The sequence below is a fragment of the Eumetopias jubatus genome, unplaced genomic scaffold (genome assembly GCF_037043125.1).
Source record: "Eumetopias jubatus isolate StellerSeaLion01/CBP00866 unplaced genomic scaffold, mEumJub1_p1.0 scaffold_13, whole genome shotgun sequence".
NCBI lineage: Eukaryota > Metazoa > Chordata > Mammalia > Carnivora > Otariidae > Eumetopias > Eumetopias jubatus.
Window position 1 is genome coordinate 41019427 of NW_028274819.1, and position 22732 is coordinate 41042158.

General features: G+C 55.9%; 1 protein-coding gene across 2 annotated transcripts in view; it reads right to left on the reverse strand.

The window, feature by feature from the left end:
- The window catches only part of KCNC1 (potassium voltage-gated channel subfamily C member 1), a 41747-nt gene that overhangs the window by 5707 nt on the left and 13308 nt on the right, over positions 1-22732 (reverse strand). For both annotated transcript variants that reach the window (XM_028116961.2, XM_088017549.1), the window contains exon 2: positions 3537-4470. In XM_028116961.2, the coding sequence (XP_027972762.1) occupies positions 3537-4470 (934 nt within the window). The remainder of the gene's footprint in view (positions 1-3536; positions 4471-22732) is intronic.

Consider the following 22732-nt stretch of genomic DNA (forward strand, 5'->3'; position numbering starts at 1 on the left):
GGGCGGGGGGCGCTGCACACTCAGCTGCTCAGGGGAGACTCTCCCTTCAGAGATGACCCAGAGGCTGCAGCGGTGGCTCCTGAGGAGCCCAGGTAGCACTTTCCCTGGGACTTCACGGCTGCCCTCCGTGCCAGTGGGCAAAAAGTGGGCCTGGCCCCCAACCCTCCCCCATGCCAGCATCCTGCTCACCTATGGTGGGACCCCACAGCCCCAGACGCAGCACCACAGAGGACCAACCCATATCACAGGAGCAGAGATGGACAAGACACACACGTGGATGGACATGGCAGGACAGAGGGAGCAGTCCTAGCTGTCCAGAGCAGGTGGTCTAGGGCCCCGACTCTAGATGGGGGAGGGAGACCCTTTCTGGGAGACAAGCAGTTTCTCCTGGGCCATCAGCCCCAGGCAGCCCCTGACTATGTGGGGTGCCCTCCCGGCATCCCCCTGGGAGGCTCTACAACCCCCACAGGACAAATGCCCCAAACATGGAGGCCATGACAGCCATGGTACAGAGGAGGAGACCAGATCATCCCTCACAGACACACAGACCTGAGGCTCCAGGACAGACCAGAGGTGGAGGTGAGGGACAGTGTTTCTGACACGACTGAGAGGCCTTGCTTGAGTCCTGGGGGTCTGGCCCTGGGGGGGTGTGGGGTAGGGGATACCCCAGAGCCCAGCAGGCTACATCTAGCCTTAAACCAGATTCTAAAAGTGGAACTGGAAAACCCAGATTTTGTTGAGGCCACCTGACTGTCCTTGGGGGTGGAGCGAGGCTGGAAAGGCCTTGGGGGCTGTGTCTTACCTCTCTCAATTCTCGTAGGGTCAGATCTCCACCCACATTTGCCTTCCTCACCTCTGGCCTCCCCCCAACTCACTCACAGACACCCCCATACCCATCTAGGTATGTGGCTGCAAGCAGAGAAGGAAGCAAATGGGAAGGGACTCCATAATGCAGAGATGGAGGTCCCTTAAGGACCACACCCCTTGGTGCTAGATCATCTGGGTCTCACACACCAGCTTTTGGAAGGAGGAGTGTTCTGGTGACAGAGGAGGCTCAGGGGGTCTGGGAGCCAAGGTGGACAGGTCTGAACGGCAGGACAGCACCTCCAGGGCAAGTATTTGGGAAGGGAGGGAGGGCAGAGTGTGGGGCTGGGGAGAGAAAGGCAGGAAGGTCTGGGCATCTGGGCTCCTGAGGGCAAGCTTGGGAGGCCCCCAAATCCCACCCCAGCCAGAGACTGCCCGAGCTCAGAGCTCTCTGGGTCCCTGCGATCTGGGGCCAGGGGACAGGAGGCTCCTGGGAGCAGGGCTGCCAAGGCTGGGGGGCCCAGGGAGTCCACCAGGAGTTGAAAGGGCTTCGCAGGTCTGCTGCAGCATGGGAAGAGGGCTGTGTCTCTGGGACTAGCTGGTGTGCACGTCAGAACACACACGTCTGTACTTGGCATACGCGTGCATAGGCACGCGTGTGTGTATGTGCATGTGTGTGTGCCTGCGTGCGCACTTGCGCATGTGTGCATGTGTGTGCCCTCAGCACATGGAGAATACTGGCATTTTCTAGGAGTACAGAGGAATCTGCGCCTGACTGGAGTGAACTGGGGATCCTTGGTAGGCCGGCCTGGGCACCCAAGCTCGGGGCACTGATCCTGATAGATCCACTGTTGGAGAGGATGTAACAGAAGGGCCAAGTTGCGCCATGGTGATGTCACCCAGCTTTGAGCTCTTCCTGCTGGGGCCTGGAGTGAAGGTGGGGGCTAGGCCAGCCCAGACCCTCCCCAGAGCCCCAGGAACTTTCCTTGCCATGATGGTGGCTCCTGAGGTCAAACGTCCACCTAATCCAAAGCAGAGAGGTGGGGCGGGAGCTTTCCACTAGCGTGTGCCTCCCCTACCCAGCAGGAGCCAAGCCTTGGCCAAGGGGCCCAGCCCTACTTCAGGCCCCCTGTTCCAGCCTCGGAGACCCTTGCCCACCCCCTGACCCAGCCCGGGACACTAACCACACTTTTCTTGAGTGCCTCCAGGAATCCAGGAAGCAGGGAGGGGTATGGGACCAGATGAAGGGGCAGGAGACCGCCCACAGGTAGAGAAGTGGGTCTCGGGGGTACTGCGCTAGGCAGCACAGGTGTGAAATGAAGCCAGATTGGGAGGAGGATGGGGTGGTGGGCACATCAACAGGAAAGAATCACTCATCCACTGGGTGAGGCCACCCAAACCGAGGGAAACTTGCTCATCCAGGGCTGAGCTAGCTTGCCAGACCTGGGCACGGGGACGTCCTCCATAGACTAAATGCTACCTGTCACTCACTCAGCCTCCCTCACCCCAGCACCTCTTAGTTCAGTGTTGCCATTCTTCTCTGGGTCATTCATTTCCTTGAAATCCCTGTGTCCACAGAATAAGTCGATGGTATTCCATGGGTAGAGGTAGACTATGGGCTTTATATCTTCGGACCAGAGCCCCGTGATCAACTTTATGTGCTATGTGCAGGTTCTCATAAAACTGAGATAGTCCCATAACAAACCACTAGCCATGGAATATGAGAATATATCCCACAGTGACTAGTATTGTTTCGTGGCCCCCTCCCCCCCTCCCCCAACTGAATTCACGGGAATGTGGCTGCACGCTGGTCTGGATGTCGCCTATTGCTGCTGCAGTCCCTACTGCCAGACATGGGGAGGACCCTCGGTGGGAGGCGGCTGCTCGTCTGTAGTGCTTTCGTCTAAGCTGCCCGGGGTGGTGGGCCCCTCTCGTCCTTTGTTCACCAGCCGCTTCCATCAGAAGGCCACCGGAAACTCCCACTCGACCATCAACCCAAACAGACAACGTGAAAGCTAGAGTCGCTCCAACAGTTTCCTAAAGATAAATGCTAAACTCGAGAGTGGTGGTAGAAGATGAGTTGGTTCGGCATGCTATGGGGTAAGTAAGCTTGTGACGGAGGGCTACAGGCGTCTCCTAGGATGCACCTGGAGCTAGGCAGCCGGAATCAGAGCAGGAGTTCTCCTCAGCTGTGGAGGCAGGCTCTGTTGGGGCTGAGAATCCTTGCTACTGCCTTTGCAGGGACCCTCCTGCCCGATCCCAGGCACCAGCTGTGCTCTCTGCACAGCCTGAAGGGAGCTGAGGAAAGACCAAATCGGAAGCTGTCTGGCATTTCTGAATGACACCCACCCCTGCCCTGCCCCGGCCCCAGGACAGTGGCCTGAGTCAGAGACTCACGCTTGCCTCCTGCCCACTGAGCAGCGGCCCCCTGGGCTCCTGCTAAGAGAGTCCTCAGCAACCTCGCGGGCCACGTCGTCTCTTCCGAACCTCATGAGACCAGCGCGCCAACCTCCTTACCCAGGGCCACCAGTGAGGTTCCTCCAGCAGGCTCTCGCCTTGTGAATTTGGCTGCCCAGCATCTCCCTGGGCCCCCGGGCTCCACACCTCGAGACTGAGTGCGGGGTCCCGGGTTGCCCACGGAACTAAGGAAGCAGTCTGACTGAATCTGGAATCATCGCTACGGGGGGCGGAGGTGAAAGGTCAGATCGACATGCCTCTAAGAGGTTTCCTACCTGCTCTGTTAATTTCTAAAATTTCTTCCTGGGCCAGCGGGCATGTGTCACTCTGAGTACTGTGGTGTGGAGAGTTTACGACAGATTTACAATAATTGGGAGATCCCAGCTGCGGTGGCCGTGGAATATGCTTCTTTTTTTTCTTTGGTAGTTTCTGCTTAGCCATGGCTAAGGAGTAATACATCCCAAAATTGTTCACGATGACGGGCACCGGCATGGCGATGGTGAGCACGCCCGCCAGCGCGCACAGCGCCCCCACCAGCATGCCGGACCACGTCTGCGGGTACATATCTCCGTAGCCCAGCGTCGTCATGGTGACCACGGCCCACCAGAAGCCGATGGGGATGTTCTTAAAGTGGGTGTGCTCACTGGCGCTGGGGTCATTGGGCTGTGCCCCTATCCTCTCGGCATAGTAGATCATGGTGGCGAAGATCAGGACGCCCAGGGCCAGGAAGATGATGAGCAGCAAGAACTCATTGGTGCTGGCGCGGAGAGTGTGGCCCAGAACCCGCAGGCCCACAAAGTGGCGGGTCAGCTTGAAGATGCGCAGGATGCGCACGAAGCGGACAACACGCAGGAAGCCCAGGACGTCCTTGGCGGCCTTAGAGGACAGGCCGCTTAGGCCCACCTCCAGGTAGAAGGGGAGGATGGCCACAAAGTCAATGATGTTGAGCGAGTTCTTGATGAACTCTACCTTGTTGGGGCAGAAGACGACACGCATAAGGAACTCGAAGGTGAACCAGACCACACAGACGCCCTCAATGTAGGTGAGGAAGGCCTCCGTCTCTGCTTCCCGGTAGTAGCGCACTTGTGTGCCGTTCCGAACATTCTCGATCTCTGTCTTGTTCACGATGGGGTTGAAGCGCTCGTGGGTCTCCAGGCAGAAGGTGGTGATGGAGACCAGGATGAAGAAGAGGGAGGCAAAGGCCACATACTGTGGAGGAGAAACACAGTGTCAGAGGGAGGCCCTCCCACTCAGAGCAAAGCAACCTGGGGTACCTTGGCGTTGGGTCCAGTCAGAGGCCAGGCCAGGGGAAGATGCCTGCTCAGCGTCCCCTCCAACACGGGCCAATCTGATGGGCCACCTTTCGCTCCTCAGAGCACCGAGTTAGGAGGCTCGGGGAGGTAAGAAGTTGCGGCAGGGATTGCTTTATTTTCACAATTGCCTTTCCTTTCCTCCTGGATGCACAGCTCGACTCCATTTGCCAGGCTTCCTTGGGGGTTAGGTGGGGTCACGTGACTGGCCAGTGGCCAGTGCATGAAAGGGGAGTGTGCTAATGACAGGCCTGGCACTTAGAACTTATCTACTCAGTCTTCTAGGCCCTCTTTCCTCCCCCAGGTGCCAGTTGCATGCTGACACCCTGGGGGCCACTAGGGCCCCCACAGGGATGTAGCCTCAGTCCCTGAAAAGGAAGATACCCACTAAGTACCTGAGTGGGAAATCAACTACTGATGTGGTAAGTCACTGTGATTTGGGGGTGACTTAGTAAAGCACTTAGCCCACTCTGAGTAATAAAAGTGACCTCGCCTGCTGAGGCTGAAGGTGGCAAAGGAATGAGAAGGGGCAACTCACCTCCCACCACCAGCTTGGAGGTGGGTTCCCCATTCTTGGAGTTACTGAAATAGAGGCTAAATGTTCATTTGTCAGGGATACTGTGTTGCAGGTTCAGCATCAGAAGGAGAATTGGACTGGGGGTCCTCAAAAGCACCCAAACCACAGGGTCTGCTTCTCTCCTGCCAGGTAGGGGAGGGGGTGGGAGGGAGGAAGGAGTTGCTGGAGGGCTGGGGCTTTCCAAACATATGTGGCTGCCTCCTCGTCTCAGACCGCATCAGTGAGAAGGAAATGGCGGGGATGACCCAGCCTGTCCAGAACCACCTGAGCCCCTGGAGAAAGGTTCAGGAGCTCCTTTGGTTTTGTTTGGTGGCCCCATCTGATGACCCTGGGCTTCTCTAGCCCCCAGCAGACCTCAGTACCTGAGGAAAGAGAACTGAGCAGCTATCTGTCCTGCTAGACTAAATTCCAGGCAAGGCCTCTTCTTACAGCCTCCAGTTGGGTCCCCCAGAGCTCCAGAAGAACCCCAGCCAGTCAGTTCTCCTCCAGGAGTCCAGTTGGTCATCCCTGCTTGCATGTTCCCACAGACCCCCCGCCTCTGGGGCCCCTTCTCCCAGGCTGTGCTAGACAGACAATGTCCGGAGCAAGGCCATCTTCTGGAAGCAGCCCCAGGCTACAGTCAGGATTGGGTGGCTCCTGTGTTCTCCAGAGCTGCCCTCAGGAAGAACTTCAAGGAGGGCCAAGGCCCTGCCCTGTATCCACAAGAGGCAACCGTGCTGCTTTTAGCAACTCTGCAGTCTGCACAGATGCATCCCCCACCCCTTGTGGTGGCAGTCGGCGTGGGGGCAGCGTTGGAAGTCCAAGAACAGCCCTGTCTGGGTTGACCATAGCCATGGGACCTGGCACCTAACCTGGCATGGATCTAGAAACCAAGAACTATGTGGGCCTTTCAAGGAACATTCTGGGTTGGGGGAAGGGGAGAGCAAAGGGGAAGGGACAAAGACAGCATTTTAGAATGTCAGAGTAAGAGAAGCCTTTAGATATTATCTGGTCCAAGACACTACATGCTACAGATGGGAAGCCTGAGGCCCCCACACAGGAACATTATGCTACGCTCATAGTCACTGCACGCTTTTCAAAAATTTTCTCCTAGACTACTATCAAGTATGATCCCTGTGCCTCCTTCCTTCCATCCACTGATCACTCGTTGATCCCTCCTTCTTCCCTTTCTCCCTCCCTCCCATCCTCCCTGTCATCCTCATACTCATTACCCCCTCTTCCCTCCTCCCTCCCTCCGCTCCTTCCTTTCTTTGTTCCTCCCTCCCTCCCTCCCCCTTCCCATCCATCATGCATGCATCCGTTCCTCCCTCCTTTCCTTCTTCCCTTTCTTCCTTCCACCTGCCTGCTCATCCATCCATCCATCCATCCATCCAACCTTCCAACCTTTCTTCCTTCCACTCTTTACAGCCACCAGGTTACGGCCAGCAGAGTGGAGTAAAGCCTCAGCCTTGAGGAGCTCCCTGCCCCGCTGAGGGTAAAGGACACACGCAAAGACAAGTCCAATGCAGTGGACTGAAAAGAGAAGCTCCCGCGGCCCTGTGAAGTAGGTGGGGTTTGGACAAGGTGGGGCAGGGTCGGGACTAAGCCAGGTCTTCCAACTCCAGAAACAGCGCTCCAAGGGTCCAGATAGCGCGGACCTGGGTCACCCCAGAAGTGGAGGAGGAAAGCAAAGTGGAAGCGACCATGAGAGGCCACCACCTCTGACCCACGTTTATCCAGCTCCAGAGCTCCTTCCATCACCAGAGTGGCCAAAGCTCCTGGAGCTAAAAACATTACAAAATGCTGGGTATTTGCCTCCAGGTTTCCTCTGGAGGGCCCCGTCTTAGGGCGTGGCATTCACCGGATCCCAAAGGGCAGGTCCTGCCCCTGCTCTGGACTTTGTGAAAGAGGAGAAGAACATGCACAGCATAAGTGTCCGAGGAATGCCGAGAGAGGAATGCATCCCTGGGCTCCCCATCCTGGCCAATGGCAGGAGGCAGGAGGCACCTCCCCTCCTCACTGCCCCATCAGCCATGGCATCCCCCTCCTAAACCCTCCCCCATCTATCCTTCTCTGTCCCCTCTGCTCACACGTGACCCTCTCTCAATAGGACCACTGCCATCAAAGCTAGCAGGCTTCAGGCTTAGAGTCTCAGCTGCCAGTCCAGTCTCCATACAGCTACCAGAGGGAGCAACCCATTGGCATCCCAGCTCTGCCCAGGGCCCCTGACCACACTGCCCACAGAGACACAGGAGACGCTCTATGCCTGGCCTCCCTGACTTCCGAGGGCTCTCTCCCTACCCGCACCCAACATTCTTGCCCACATGCAACTCTCGGCCATTTCTGACCCCCCTCTCCCTGTCTCCCCCCCATCTCCGTGTCTTTGTACCTCTGGAAAAACCCATTCATCCCTCAGGAACCCACTAAGTAGCGTAACTCCTGGGACCCTTTCTCCAGGTGAGGTTCCTCTCGGAGCTGAGGCCCTAACGAGGCAGCAAATGAAGGGACCCTCCAAGAAGTCTCTAAATTCACCCCCAAGGAGGCAGCAAGCCTGTGTCCAACGCCGGATCATTAGCGCTTGGGGAGGCTCATGGGAACAGCCCCGACAGGGCACTGATGTCCCAGGTGCCCCCACAGGCCCGCAGAGCTCTGACCCCACCTGCCCCTCTCACAGGCCAGTTCTGATAGGAAAACTGAGGCCCTGAAAGAGGGCAGCTCTTATACAATTAGGGTAGGAAAAAGTATTGGTTCTCAGCAATCAATGGAACATCCTGCCTGGGCCCCAGTGCCCAGGGAGTTGGCGGCGGGGGGTGGGGGTGGGTGGGGGAGTGGGGGTGTGGCAGCCGCAGTCCAGCCCAGAGCCAGGCACTAGGACTCCTTTCCTGGGAGGAGGCGAGGGTAAGTGGAAGCCAGGTGGGCTGCCCTGCCTCAGCTCCCCAGGCACCTGCTGGCTTTGCCTTTGCTGCCGGTAGGCCTGGTCCTCGGTCACAGGCTGGGCCCCGGTAACATCCGGGCCCTGAGGAAGGCTCCTAAGAGGGCTGTGGAGGCAGGAGCCCCTGGCTTGCTCAGACTGCCACATTCTCCCATGCCCAGAGACCAGCAGGCCTGCCAAAACAAGAGCTCACCTCCAGCTGAGTCTCAGCTCCCTTTGGTCCATCCTCAGGGAAGCTGAGCTCAGGAAGGAGAAAGCAGTAAGCTACCAAAGCTAAGGACTCACTCTGCACCTTTAGGCCTCTCACTGACCTAGTGAGACAGTGGTCCTACCCTATTGTGCCAAAAAGGAAACTCAGGTACACAGAGGTCAGGGAGTAAACCAAGGGTTCAGAGCTAGTGATGAAGCTGAGGCTTGGACCCAAGTTCATCTAGCTCTAGAACTTAAAATCTTTCCACCAGCAGAGTTGCCAAAGCAACTGGGTAGTTGGCCCTGCGTCTCAGAGCTTGGCACCACAGCTCAGACTCCCTGAGGGCAGGTTATGCCCACTCCCAGTCAGTGAGAGAACTGGGGTGCCTGACCACCCAGGCTGGAGCCCAGCCATGCCTGAATTGTTCTTGGGCCGGCCCAGCTGCCCAGGACTTGCTAGCTCCCGGGGTAACTGCAGCCCAGGGGCGGGGAGGATGCCCTCACCTTACTCAGGGAATCACTGCCGAAAGCAGCCTTGGATGGGCTGGCCTGTGTCCCCACCTGGCCACCTCCTCACAGACCCAGAAAAGGGCAGGCTGGGAGATGACCCCCAACTTGTTCAAGGAGCTCGGCTAGAGGGACTGGGGAAGCGCATGGGGATGGGGCATTCCTGGGGTTGGCCGAGCCCTGGCAAGGAGCGACATTGGGAGCCACGTCTGCAGGATTGCTGGGCTGACTCTCCCATGACTGGCGGGGCTGTAGGGCCCGCACGAGCTGTCTGCCTCCCAATCCTCCGTCACCCAGAGACCACGGACACACACAGCTACCCAGAGTACACACCCCTTACCTAAGCGCATATGCTGCGCGAGCAGCCCCACACACTACAGCCCAGTGTCCTGACCACACATCCAGAGATGACACAGGGGCCATGGATTGTATGGACACATGCACACGCGGGTGCACACCCCTGCAGTCCTCGTGCATGCACACCCAGAGCTCGCGGATGACACGGCAGCCATCACCGCATAGCACACTCACTATGGATACAACAGAACCCAGGCACGGCCACCCGGCTAGCCCCTCTTCTGCCCACCTCACCCCTGCAGGTGAGCCTGCCTCCCTCTGCCTCCTTGGCCTTCCCCAACACCCTCAGCCTGCCTCCCCACGGTGACGGTGTCAGCGCCTGGATTTCCAGCCCCTAGATATGCCCCTCAGCCCCCAGCATCCTGACTTCCTGCCCCCCACCCCCAGCCCAGCCTTGTCTCCTTTCCCTAGCCCACCCCGGTGGCAGCCTAGCCCCCCATACCCAGGATCCAGGCCGCTGTGAGGCCAGTGTCTCCTGGGCTGCTGGCTTGCCAGGGGAGAAAGAGGGGCACAAAGGGAGTTTTGCCTGGCAGCCCGGGGACAGGGACAGTTGTCCACTAGCCTGGCCACCTCAGAGGCCACCCAGTGAAATTTCAAGACAACACAGGCAAGATCGCCTGATAATGCAGCATAAACCCGAGCTGGTAGTCTTGGCTTTTTTTTTTTCCCCCAAAACCAAATCACAAACTGTGAAAGACCCACCAATTGTGTTCTAGAAAGTGGTAGCCATGGCAACAGAACGAGGCATCCCATTTCTATGGTAACCAGGGTGGTGAGGCTGTTGGCTGTAAAGTCAGACAAACCTACTAAAGATCTGTTGACTTAAGAAGATGTTTTATAAATCACCAAGTTATTTTTATGGTAACCCCACCCCTGAAACCATAAATCAGAAAAGCAATTTACTATCTATTAAAATGACCAGTATGTGCTATGACTTTCATTTATAAATTATGTATGCCACAGTCATCTGTAGAAAATTGTGCTTGCCTTTCAGAATTGTTCAGGGGTTTGCGGTGGGGATCTGCATTCTCGCAGTCTGGCATTCCAGGAACAAGGCGATGGTTGTAATGTGGTGCACGGACCGCCATTCGGGTCTGGCGCTCACGTGCTGTGTGACCTTGGCAAGTCACTTCCCTTCTCTGTGCCGCAGATTCATCACTGGTACACTGAGGGCCGGACATGGTCCCTTCCGAGGATTCCGAGACCAGGCAAGGCTGCAGGCGGTGCGGCCAATCACGGGAGCCCTGGCTGCTGTCCAGGCCCCGAGCCCCCCGAGGCTTCAGGTCAGTTTTTTCGCCTAATTAAATCTGCCCAGCAGGGGTATACAGCGTTTGAGTTAATCCATGCGGAGTCAGTGAGGCAGAGCAGGCGGGATGGCCAATTGGCCTAAATAAATTGTCGGTCAAGTTGAGTTTGGAAACTGAATTACACTCGTCTGGACTTCCTTGGGCCGTGCAGGGCTGAGGGCTGAGGGCTGCAAGGGGGTGACTGGGGAGGGGGCTCTTTGGATTCTAGTCCCTTTTTGGTCCGTCAATAAATGTGAGGCCCTGGGCAGTCCGTCCTGGCATCTGGGTCCCTGTCCCTGTTCCTTTTCACTAGTCCTTTCCCCTTGGCACCCAGCTCAGGGAGCAGGGGGTGGGGGAGCTCCCCATGATGCTACACGGAGGGTGTGAGTGGAAGTGTGTAAGAGTTTGTGCAGAGAACATAACATGGCTGAGTGGGTACCTGTTTGGGCAAGTCCGTGCTTGGGGGAGAATACTGGGGGGGGAGGTTGTGTAAATGCGGAGTGGGTGTATACATGGTGAAAATGTGTCACCTGTTCGTGCGGCCTGAACTCCGGTCATGTGTGAAAGGCTTGTGTAAATGGTCACCGAGGGTAGTGTATGTGGCTCCTACAGGCGGTAAAAGTGTGTGTGCGTGCACAAGCATGTGTGTGTATGAGGTGTGGTGTGTGTGCTTGTGTGTGGATAAGGACATGTGTAGGGTGTGATGTGTGTGTGTGTGTGTAAGGACAGGTATGGGATGGTACGGGGCTGGGGCACGCATTAGCCATCTCCTGGGGGAATCAGGGTCTGGCTAGGCACTCTGGACACGTGTTCTCCAAGGTGAGACCCAGCCCAGGGCTATGAGCCTTTTCCAGGCCAGACATGGTCATTCACACACTAGCCTGGGGGTGTGCTCCTTCCTCTGGAACTGTCTCTGACTAAGAGAAAGGGCAGGGGGAAGGAGAAGGCCACGGGCAGGCAGGGCTGTGTTCAGGTCAGAGTCCCCGTACCCCACCGCATCAACCGTCTCCGTCCAGGGACCCAGCCTGGGCAGTGGGGGGATCAAGGCCAGGAAAGGCGGTGCCCAAGCCTCCAGCCCTCCAGAGAGACGCTTGCTTGAACCCCGTCATGACCCCAGACCTAGGCCGCCTCCAGGACGGGCCGCCCTGACAGCTAGGCTGGTGACTTTCGAGGCGGCAGAGGCCCCCGTGCTGCTTTCCTTCCAGTATGTACACTTTTTTTTCACATTTTGGAAATGAAAATATGTCACAAAATGTACACATCCTTAAAATAGTGTATCTTACCACATCCCCAGTTGTGCTATTTTTCAACTCATGTCATGTCTTAGAACGATGGGACCTTGGACTTGTGAAAACATGGTCATTAGAAACCCAGAACACTAGAGAAGAGGAGGCCCTCCAAGGTTTCTGGCCTAAAAGCTGCCCCCTGTGGCAGGAATGGAGAAATGGAGGCACAGCACAGGAAAGGATCTGCCCAAGGTCACGGAGCTCTCAAGGCAGAGCGGAGATGAGAGTGTCAGTACTGGGCTGCAGCCTGGAGCTTCGGTCCTCACAGCCTCTGAGCCTTTGCTTGAGACGCCCTCCCAGGCCTCTCTGCTCCCCAGGCCCTGCCTGTCTTCCAGACCCCAGGTCAAAAGGAGGAAGTGGCCAGAGCAGAAATGACAGGATCTTGAAGTCAGGATCAACCCCAGTTTGAGGCCTGGCTGGGCTGGTGACCTTGGACATGACACTGCCCCTTTCTGAGCCTTCACTCTTGGATAGGAGGGGGTGGGAGGACATTCCCTGCCCACCCCCAGGGGTGGTGATAAATGAAGTAATACAGAAAACAAGAAGGAGGTGTTCAAACACACCGCTTTTGTCCCCACACAAATCCCCCACCTCTGGCCCTCATGGGTTCCATCCCAACAAAATGCTGAGGATCAGAGCATCTCAGATGTAGAAAAGTGAAGAATCTTACAGTCATGACACAGGAACCACTGAGTTGGGAGGCACCTGGGGGACTGAGGTGGACATGCCCCCACATATGAACACAGCACGACTGCCCTTCCAAGAGCCATCCATGCAGCACGAGTGAGGCTGGGTCCACGCGCCTACGCGGGCCTGGCTGAGCAGCACCGGGACCAGTCTCCCCAACCGGGGCCAGCCCTGGTCCTGGAGGACACAGGGAGGAGTGTCCCCTGAAAGCCCCTAGGAGCAGTCTCTGGATGAAGCACCAAGGAGAACTTACTTGGTGGTGGCCAAAGCCAGACCCCTTGGAAGGGTGGTGGGGAAGCAGGAAGTAAGAAGCCCTCCCTGGAGGCATTCGGTGGGGCATGAAGGGGGCAGGAGTGGACTGAAGCCCGCGTGATGGAGGTGGAGCATGCTGGGGGAGGTGGAGCACTCTGGGGGAGAGTAACTCAGTGGGAGACACAAATGCAGAGTCCTTGGCCCCATGCTCAGAGACAGGTTCCGCAGGTGTGGGTGGGACCAGAAACTGACCTTCAACTTGGGCCGTCCGTGCCTCTGATGCCTCTAGCCCCATCCTCACACTGGGGATCCGTGGGGCCAGATGAGACCCAAGTGCTAGGCAGCTCAATGCATAATGAAGCTCAGGATCCTGGGACACCCTGGAGGCTGGGAAGCCGGCAGCATGGCAGAAGGTGAAGAGTCTGTGCTTGGCTTCAGGGACTTTGAGTTTGAGTCCCAGCTCTGCCGTTGGCTGTCCGACTACAGCCGGCAAGTGACCTCTGGGAGTCTCAGCCCCATCATTTCTCATGTGGGGACCATAGCAGTAATAATAACACAGCCCGGGAAGTCAGATGCCACTGGGGGTCCTGGAGGAAAAGGCCAGGTGTCTAGGGTTTCCCTAAATCCAAGGCAGAATCCTGGGGTAGGGAGACACCTCAAGACTGCCAGTTCCCTTGCACACTGAGATTCCAGGAGTCGGGCCAAGACTTCCTTCCACAAAAATCTAAACACAGCATTTCTCCCCCTGAATTATTGGGCGGGGTCATTGCAAGGAGTAGTAGCAAAAGCTAACAAGAGAAACGTGCTCAATTTTGGGTTTTTCCCCCTAATGTGTTCTGCTCCTGCTACCACTTGCCTGCTGACAGACCAGGAGCAAATGAGAGCCTCGTGAGAGCCAACGGCATGGCCTTCAGAGCCTGTTTCCCCGGGGCCACAGACCAAGGCAAAGCCACGTCCAAGACCCAGCTCTCTGGTCTCCCGCCGGTGAGGGACCCTCCTCAGGGTAATGGTGACTTCATACACCCACCTCCTCATGGCTATCCACGGGAGCCCCTGCTGTGGGGCTGGGAGCAAATGAGGCTTGGTGGGAAAGGACACCCAAGGCCCTACAGTGAGCAGGGTGGCAGCCAGCGCTCCTGGCGTTCTGACCTAACTCCAGTAATAAGATGGAGCCTGACGATGCCAGCTTCCTGGTCTTGAGGGGGCCCTGCCTCCTGCGCTCTCCATGCATCAGGTCATTCAAACCTCATGCCAGTCTAGGAGGAAGTTCGACTGGTATCACTTTTCAGACGAGGAGGCTAAGGTTTGCAGAGGCGGAGAATCTCGCCCAAGCATTCAGAGGTCCTCAGCAGTGCCATCAGTCCTGCCCCACTTCGAAGCCCCACACTTCAGGCCTCCCGTGGGGCCCCCTAAACAGCCAGGAAGGATATGCACAGTGCAAGTCAGCCTAGCTGTGCCTGAGAGCCAGACCTTGCTGCTCCGGCCTGGTGTGAACCTTAATCAGCCCCAGGGAGGTACGCAGGCCTGCATGCCTTAGGGGCGTGGGGCCGTGCTGTCTCCGAGTGCCCCTCGAGTCCCCCCACACCAGGAGGGCTGGCTGTCAGGGCCCCAGAAGGAGCCGACATCCCACCCACTCCTGTGACCTGAGAGTCCCTCCAAGAGACCGGAGGACACATATCCTCACCCATTAGCACATTAAACACGGAGAAATACCAGTATTCCATGCAGGAAATTGTTCTGTTTCAGGGTTTAGAACTGTGTTTCACTATGCGTCTCTGCTGCACTTGCCGACTTTTCTGTTCGTGAATGATGAAGTATGAAACCCTTCAGAGTTCCTCTTTGCCCTGGCTGCGAGGGAGCTCAGTGACATTTGGTGCTCAAGTCTGAACTCATCTTTCATCTGGGTGTGGGGTATCGCTATTTCTTCTCTTTATTATACCACTCCCGTGTTTTCCTTTCTTCTTTATTTCTAAGGATTCTGTTGTAGGTATGTCTCATGTGCCTCAAACCTTTTGGTGCCACAGATTAGAATAAGAACTATGTGACTGAGGCTCCCAGATAAGGAAGTGAGTAGGAAGGCACCCCATCTAGGAGATCTAGGCCTCCCATGCAGGCAATTCAGTAACCCCTCTGCAGTAATCCTGAGGCAGATGTGTCTGTTGGTGACCACCAGTGATGGGGACCTCCCAAGGCCACTCATCCTGTCTTTGGATAGCTCTAGAGAGATGCATTTATTTTCTGTTTAAGTCAGTCTCCCTGCCTTTCTCCAAGCGATCCCAGTTCTGCCCTCTGGGGTCACCAGAACACACCTGCTCTTCTTCCCTGTGACAGCCCTGCCCACACTTGCAGATGGGCCTCAGGATCCACCTCTGAGCCGTCCCTCCTGCAAGCCAGGCTTTCCTTGGCCTCCACCACATTCCCTCTCCTGGGCCAGCTCCCCTGTTTCAGAGCCTGATTTGGTTAAGCACTCACTGTGTGTGGCTAAATGGATCACACACTTTACCCTTTTTGATTCCCACAACCACCTCAGTGGCGGGAGTATTTATCTTTGTTGAGCCCCGTTGTGCTCTGCTATGAAGTAATAATGATCACTGTTACAAACATGATCTCATTTATCCTTAAAAACTTCTCTGAGGCAGATGTTATTACCGCCATTTTGCAGATTAAAAAATTGAAGTTCGGAGTGGTGAAGACATGTACCAAAAAACCAAAACCCACAGAGCTTGAAAGGGATAGGCAGAAACCAGGTCTTTCTGACTCTAAAACCACCATGGCCCAGGGCTTCCATTTATAAATCTCTTTCACTTCTGTCCAGGTAGCCTGGGGGGAGGACATTTGTCTTCCCATTATGATGACATTGGGGACAGCTATCTACACTTTACAACACAACTTCACATTTTGAATCACATATGAATACCACACACACACACACACACACACACACGCACACACACACATGCACACACACACACATGCACGCGCACACACATGCACACACACGCACGCACACACATGCACACACACATGCACACATGCGCGCGCACACACACGCGCGCGCACACACACACACGCACACACGCGCACGCACACACGCGCACGCACACACACGTACACACACGCACACACATGCACACACACACGCGCACACACACATGCACACACACGCATGCACACACACACATGCACACACACGCATGCACACACACACATGCACACACACATGCACACACACACACACACCCCAACAGCTGGGCCATCAGCAGGATAGTCTTGACTGCCCCCATTAGACAGATGAGAAAACTGAGGTCCCCAGCTCCATCACATACCCACTAGGAATCTAATGGGAAATTACTTCCAGGGCCCACTTGTGTTTTTGCATCAAGTTAGTGGTCTTGATTCCCACCAGGGTATGCATGTGTGTGTACATATGTATGATGTGCTGGGGGGAGGGGAATAAAAAGATGGCCCCAAGAGGGACAGCTCAGGTGAGGCAGTAGATGCAGTGCAGGTGGGACCACAGTTGACTGCCCACCTGCTCTCTCTCCAATGAATATTTATGCCTTATCCCAGGGCTGGGCAGGACATCGAGCACAGAGTGAGCAAAAACAGTTATAACCTCTGGCAGGGGAGGCTGACATTTATCAAATAACCATACAAGAAAATGTGTACCTATATGAGGTGATAAGGGCTTTGAGGGGAAAGCGCAAGGCATTTGATGGGCCTTTAACAACAAGTCTTGGGGTTACAGTGGTTTCCAGGAGGAAGTGATAATTGTGCAGAGGTTGGAAGAATGGGTAAGAATCAACGAGGGAAATATAGGTCATAGGGAAGAGCAATTTAGGCAGAAAGAACAGGAACAGTTCCCAGCCCTCACATCCCTTTGACCATCAGCAGCATCTGAGATGGCTGATCACCCCCTCCTTTTTGTCACACTCCCAGGCTCCCACTGTCTCTTGATTTTCTTCCTACCTCCCTGGCTGCTCCTTCTTGATGTCCTTTGCCAACCTCTTCTCCGTGCCTCGAATGATCGGGATGCCCCAGAACCTTGGTCTTCTTCCCCATCTACATGCATTCCCTTAGCAATTCACCTAGTTTCCGGGCTTAAATACCATCACCCATTCAGATATCACTGAACCCTCCCAAATGTCTACCTGCCGCTCAGCACTTCTCCGGAACTCAGGACTTTGGCGTCCAACTCCTTAGCATCTCCAGGTGGAGGTCCGATAGCGCTCTCCCCAACTCAACGCGCCACCTGAGCTCCCGCACAGACCCCACTGCCCACAGCCTCTCCAGCGCATGAGGCAGCACCTCCATCCTTCTGGATGTTCTCGCCCCAGACCTTGACAACCCTCTTTCTGCCACACCTCACATTTAATCCGTAAGGAAAGCCCACTGACTAAGCTTGAAACAAATCCAGAGTTTGACCCACCTGCCCAGCACCACCGTGACTACCTCTGTCCCTGGCAGGATCATTCATTTCCCCCTCAATTATGGTAAGAGCCCCTCCGTTGGTCTCCCGGCTGCCACTATTCCTGGTGCTCGAGAACTATTTTCAAATAGAGCGGCGAGATGAGCCTTTTCCCATATAAATCTGCTGGTGTCATTTCTCTGCTCAAAACCCCTGCACAGGCTCCCCGTTTCTCTCAGAGGAGGAGCCAAGGTCCTCCCGTTCCGTGCAGCCCCTGCGTGATCTGGTCCCACACTGCCCCTCCACGCTCCTGTCCTGCCGCTGTCCCCTTCGCTTGTTTCAGCCACACCCGCCTCCTCAAACATGTTCTTTAAACATGCCAGACATACGCCTGCCTCAGGGCCCCCGCACTGGCTGCTCCCCCCGTCCAGATGTCCAGACGCCCTTTCCCAGGTATCCTCAGAGCTCGTTCCTTCTGCACCTCCTGAGGCTTACTCTCAACTGGCCCCCCTGCCCCCCGCTGATCTGAGCTTCCTTCCTCTCCTCCCCCGAACAGCGAGGACCCGTCTTGGAGCACTGACTTCCCCAGCTTTTGCTGGTGTGTAACTTACAGCCGGCCACATTCAGCCTGTCCACACAGCCAGCTGGGTGAGCGTTGGAACTTCACACCACCTGATTTACTTACTTCTGATATTTATTGTTGGCCTCTCTTCCACCTTAGAATGTAAGTTCCGTGAAGCGGCTGGGTCTGGGGATTGGGCTTGGGCCTGCTGTCAGGCCCAGCCCCACGCCACACACTAGTAGGGAAAGAGGGGCCCCTTTTACGGGAACCGGAACATAGCTAAGCACCAGCACGGCCTCCCTTCTGTGGGAAGGTCATGGATATATGTCCTATGTCTGCTTGTCTCAGTCCTTCTATGTATGCAATGGGCACAGCAAAGTTTACCCCTTTCAGCCTCCTTAGGAAGCGAACCCCTCCTGTGGTGCCCACGTCCCCTCCTCTGCATGGGCAGTGTGCACCGTCCCCAATTCACTGATGCAGCGTCTGTGTCTACACTGGTGAGGTACACAGACACTGATTTCAGTCTCCTGTTTACACTGGCACTGATCACACTTACAGCGGACCTATGTGGACACTGGTAAAAGGATATTCTTTGTCTCTGCATCTGTGACTCATCTGGTCACTAATCATCCAGCTCTGTCCTCATCAGCTTCATCTCCCCAGAGACGGTGTGTTACACTGGCAATGGGCACAGTGATGGAGTGCAGATCCCTGTCTACACTGGCAATGGGGACACTCATTGACGGAGGACTCACGCCTACCCTGGCAGCAGGCACAACCGTGTCCATCTCTTGACAATGGGCAAAGTCAGTAAAGACCTGGGTGCCCACGGGCCATGAACATGAATAAGGACAGTGGACACGAAGATGCGAAGGTTCCCGTTCAGAGAGCGGGGCCGGGCCTCTCCTCCACCCCCAGCAGGCCAGCAGCTGAAGACACTCATTGGGGAGTGCAACAGCCCGAGGCCTGCCCTCGGGGGCATCATTGGCATGGGGATGTGGAATTCAAAACCTGCTTGCTGGCCCTGGAGTGTGGCAACTGGCCTCCCGGCACATGGCAAGGAGATGAGACCTTGTCTATTCCCAGCGCCTTGAGATCACGCAAGGTGAGGAAAGACTCAGGCTGTGTGACTCCCGGTGCCACCCACCCCCTCCCCACCCCACGCCCAGTGCCAGGCCCAGCCAGCCTGGGCTTTAAAAAAACACCAGGAAATGTCACTTTCTTTTTGAGGAGGTGCAATGGGAGGAGATGGCCCAGGCAGTTTAGCTGCCGGCCTATTCAAAGGCTGGGAACGGTGACAGTACCTTTAAATCCTGAAGCTGGTTTCCTACCTCCTACCCAGGCTGGATGGAATTCCAGCTCCTTCCCAGCAAGCAGAGCCCTGTCTAGTGCCGGCCCAGGGGCCCCAGACTGCCCGACTGCCCAGCCAGGGCCCTGCTTGCTACTGCATGTCCACGCTGCCTGTCCAAGCGGGACCAGGCACCGCCCACTGTGCGGCCATTCCCCCAGCCGCAAAACGGGGTGGGGGTGTGCCCAGACCCCCTAGAGCTCCTCCTCTACCCCTAGGATCCCTATGTTACCCTCAAGAATATCTAGATTCTACTGGAGACACAGCGTGGCTGAGAGACCAGTGAGGGTGGATACCTCCTCAGAGGAGAAAGCTTCAAGGACATCCGACACAGCTTTCAGTGGTTTGTTCATTCATTCAATCATCAAATATTTACTGAGTGCCTATTAGACACCAGGCACCGCTTTTCACAACCACCTGCCGAAACAACAGCTTTAAATAAAGCTCCCAGCACAGAGCTAGGCACCAAGTAGTTACTCGGTAGCGAGGATACAGACATCTAGTGTGTACGGACACTTACCCTGAGCCAGACACATCCTAAGCACTCGTACATGCCCCATCTCACTGACCCGGACCCCAACTCTGAGGTCTGCACTTGGTTACCATCCCAATTTTGTAGGGAGGGAAACTGAGGCACGGAGAGGCTAGGTTGCCCATGATCAGGAATCTGGGAGGTGATAGAGTTAGGACTGGAAACCCAGCTTTGTCTGACTGCAGAACACAGGCTCTCCACCACTCACCCAGCCCCTCAACAACCATTTATGGCATGAACGCCTGAGTGAGTGAAACTTTGTGTTGGTGCAGGTACAGGTCCATGACTGTCCAGGGCCATTGGTATGCGCGAGTGTGGGGAGCATGTCCATGCAGATGTTTGTGTGTTTGCATGTGGAGCTTTTTTAGGGAAAGCCTTTCCCTTGTTGTCTTGGTCTTGTGTGTGCTGGAGCTATACTTAGCCGCAGCCGTGACTGTAATGAGTGGTTAGCAGCGCACCAGGCACTCTCATTGGGACCTGGTTTCCCAGGGAGATCGCTGAGGCCAGTGTATGTGTGGGGGGTGCAGCCTGGCGCTGGGGAATGCTCTGGGCTTTGGGAGGGAGCCTGGAGCTCACAGCTCGGTGCCTTGTGCAAATGGAGGTCCTTAACTCCAGCTGGAAGAATCTGCTCTAGGCTAGCATCCTCTAAGCCTCCAGGCCCTGCCAAGCTCGACTACTGGCCACCCATGTCTGTGGTCCCTCTACTGGCCCTTGCCAGGTAATTAAAATGAAAGCCTTGGAGCTCATGCCTGGAGCCTGGTGACTGAGGACAAGAAGCACTGGGAAGACAGTGTATCTCGTATTCCTGAGCCAGGTGACTCCAGAGGGCCCGCTCCTCAGCCAGGAGAGCTGCGCTGGCCCCTCATGCACAGCCTGCCGGCGCTATTGGAGGGGCTTGCTCACGGAGCCTGCGGACCTAGGGAGGAAGAGGGGCCTCCCGACCCCAGGACAGACTGAAATCACAGGTATGCTCTGTGCAGCCTGGGGTTCAGAGGCCAACACCCCACTCACTATCTGCCCTCCAATGGCTGCAGGGCATCTGGAAAACCCTGGGCCCCGAGGCTTCCCCGTCACAGGGCTCTGACTGCAACTGCTTTCCAGCCTGTCTTGGGGCTGCTCGACCAGAGCCTCTCACCTCTGAGAGTGGGCCAGTCTCCCAGGCCAGTCCCGGCCCCCAGCTCCAAGCTCCCTTGCTCCACGAACCACCCACCCCTACATCTGCAAACGTACTTTCTCTGTTCATGAGCTAGGTTCCTCCACCCTGCCTTCCTTCCTGAAGTCTTCAGCTTTCCAGTCCTCTCCTCTAGGATGTTTTCATTTAATGAGAGGTGAGACTTCCTTTCCTGCCTTGAAGCCAAGTGACTAGAAATGTATCCATCCATCCATCCATCCATCCATCCATCCATCCATCCATCCTTACAACCATCCATTTGTTCACCCATCCACCAAGGTACCCACCCAGCGGGGTGTGTCCATTCACACATTCTTCCTTCCACCCATTCATCCATATCCATCCATGGACCCATCCTTTTACCCATTCTTTCGTCCACCTGTCTATCACCCATCTGTCCATCCAACCACCTCATTCTTGACCACAGAACCTTAGGATAATAGAGTGGGAAGGAACAAGGTACTGCTGTAATTGGCCTTCTCAATTGCCCAGAGAAGACCTGGGGATCTAGTCCTTCTTCCACCACTTACTAACCGGATGGTCCATGTAAATAAATTCACCTGTCTGAGCCAGTTGTTCTTCATGAATGAGACGGGGATGCTATCTCATCCTTCTGCCTCACAGGGCTGTGGTGCAGTGTGTCACGTTAGCAAGGATTTACTGATTCCATATTATGTAACAGGAGCTATCATTCCTTGAGCTGGCCCTCAACCTCAAAGAGGCTGCAGCTGAGGTGGGGAGACATGAAACCTCAACAGGGCAGCTAGATCAAGGGCAGGAAAAGTTCTCTGGGAGAGCAGTCTGTTCGAGAAGCAACAGAAGAGGCAAAGGCAGGAGGCAGGGGAGCTACACAGCTAGGAAATTGGCTGATGTACCTGGAGGCCAAGGATGGGTGGTCTGGAAAGACAGGTTGGGTGGGATTTTCTAGGGATAGCACAACAGAGTTCGGACATGGAAAGACTTAGCCAGCTGGTACAAACCACAGCAATTCCTTACTCTGAGGCTTTCACTCAGGTCCCCAGACAGGAAAAAAATATCTGCTTGGTGACAGCCAGGCCTCGAGAGACACGGTTCCTGCCGCCTAGAAGAGAAGCCAGTGCCTGGCATTTCTGACCTTTGTGCGGCTATATATATATCACTGGTGACAGTGGTTCATGCCCTTGAGGCTGTGGGGCCACCAGACAAAGCTTCCACAGCTTGCTTCCCTGTCTCCATGGCTCAGCCAGGGCCAGCTTATGCCAGCTCCCCTGAGAGCCTCTGTGGGCATCTGAACCCAGGAACAGGTTCAGTGGTGCCCCAGGTAGGTAAGTGTGTCTCATGTGCCAGGCATGGCGCTTCGGGCTTTGCCCTCTGAGGCTCAGCCCCATTTCACACAGGCGCCAACCGGCTTGGCCAGATGTCAGCTGCCCAAGTCCACACTGAGGCCCAGCCAGGTCCAGGGCCTGTGCTCTCACCTCTGCCGGTCCCCTTCTCACACTTCCCCTGCCCTTGAGAGAGCAGTCTCTGGCACACATGGGCCCTGCTTAAACCATATTTTCTCCCTCATGAATTATCCTTCTGCTTCTGCCTTAGTGGATTTGCCCAGCTCCCCTGAGAGTTAAGTGACACCATTATGCACAATTTATAGATGAGATAACTAAGGTCCTCCCAAGACGAGGGCTGTGCTCCAGGTGTGTGGGCTGCTCAGGCACTAAGGTGGGAGCTCCCCTGGCAATATGGGGAGAAGCACACCGCCTAGTGCCAGCCACGTACCCTACCAAGAGCCCAGCCCTCATCCCAGGGCTCTGGTGGCTCCAGGTGGCCCAGTGGGTGACCGTGTTCCTCACAGCTGGTAAGAGAGCCCCTGAGGCTGAGCATAAAACACTAATCTCTAAATGGTAAGATGTTGGCCCTGGCGGGAGGCTGTGGTCTAAAATACCTTCACAGTCCTGCCCTGGTGACAAGACCCAAGGGAGTCACACTTCCCTGCTCTACCACCCTCGTGGGCAGAGAAGATCCCTGGGGAACCACCGAAGCCTCCTGGTTACAGCAACCCCTTCTTGACATTCGTTTCATGTTCTCAGAATCTCCCGGGTGGGAGAGGCCCGT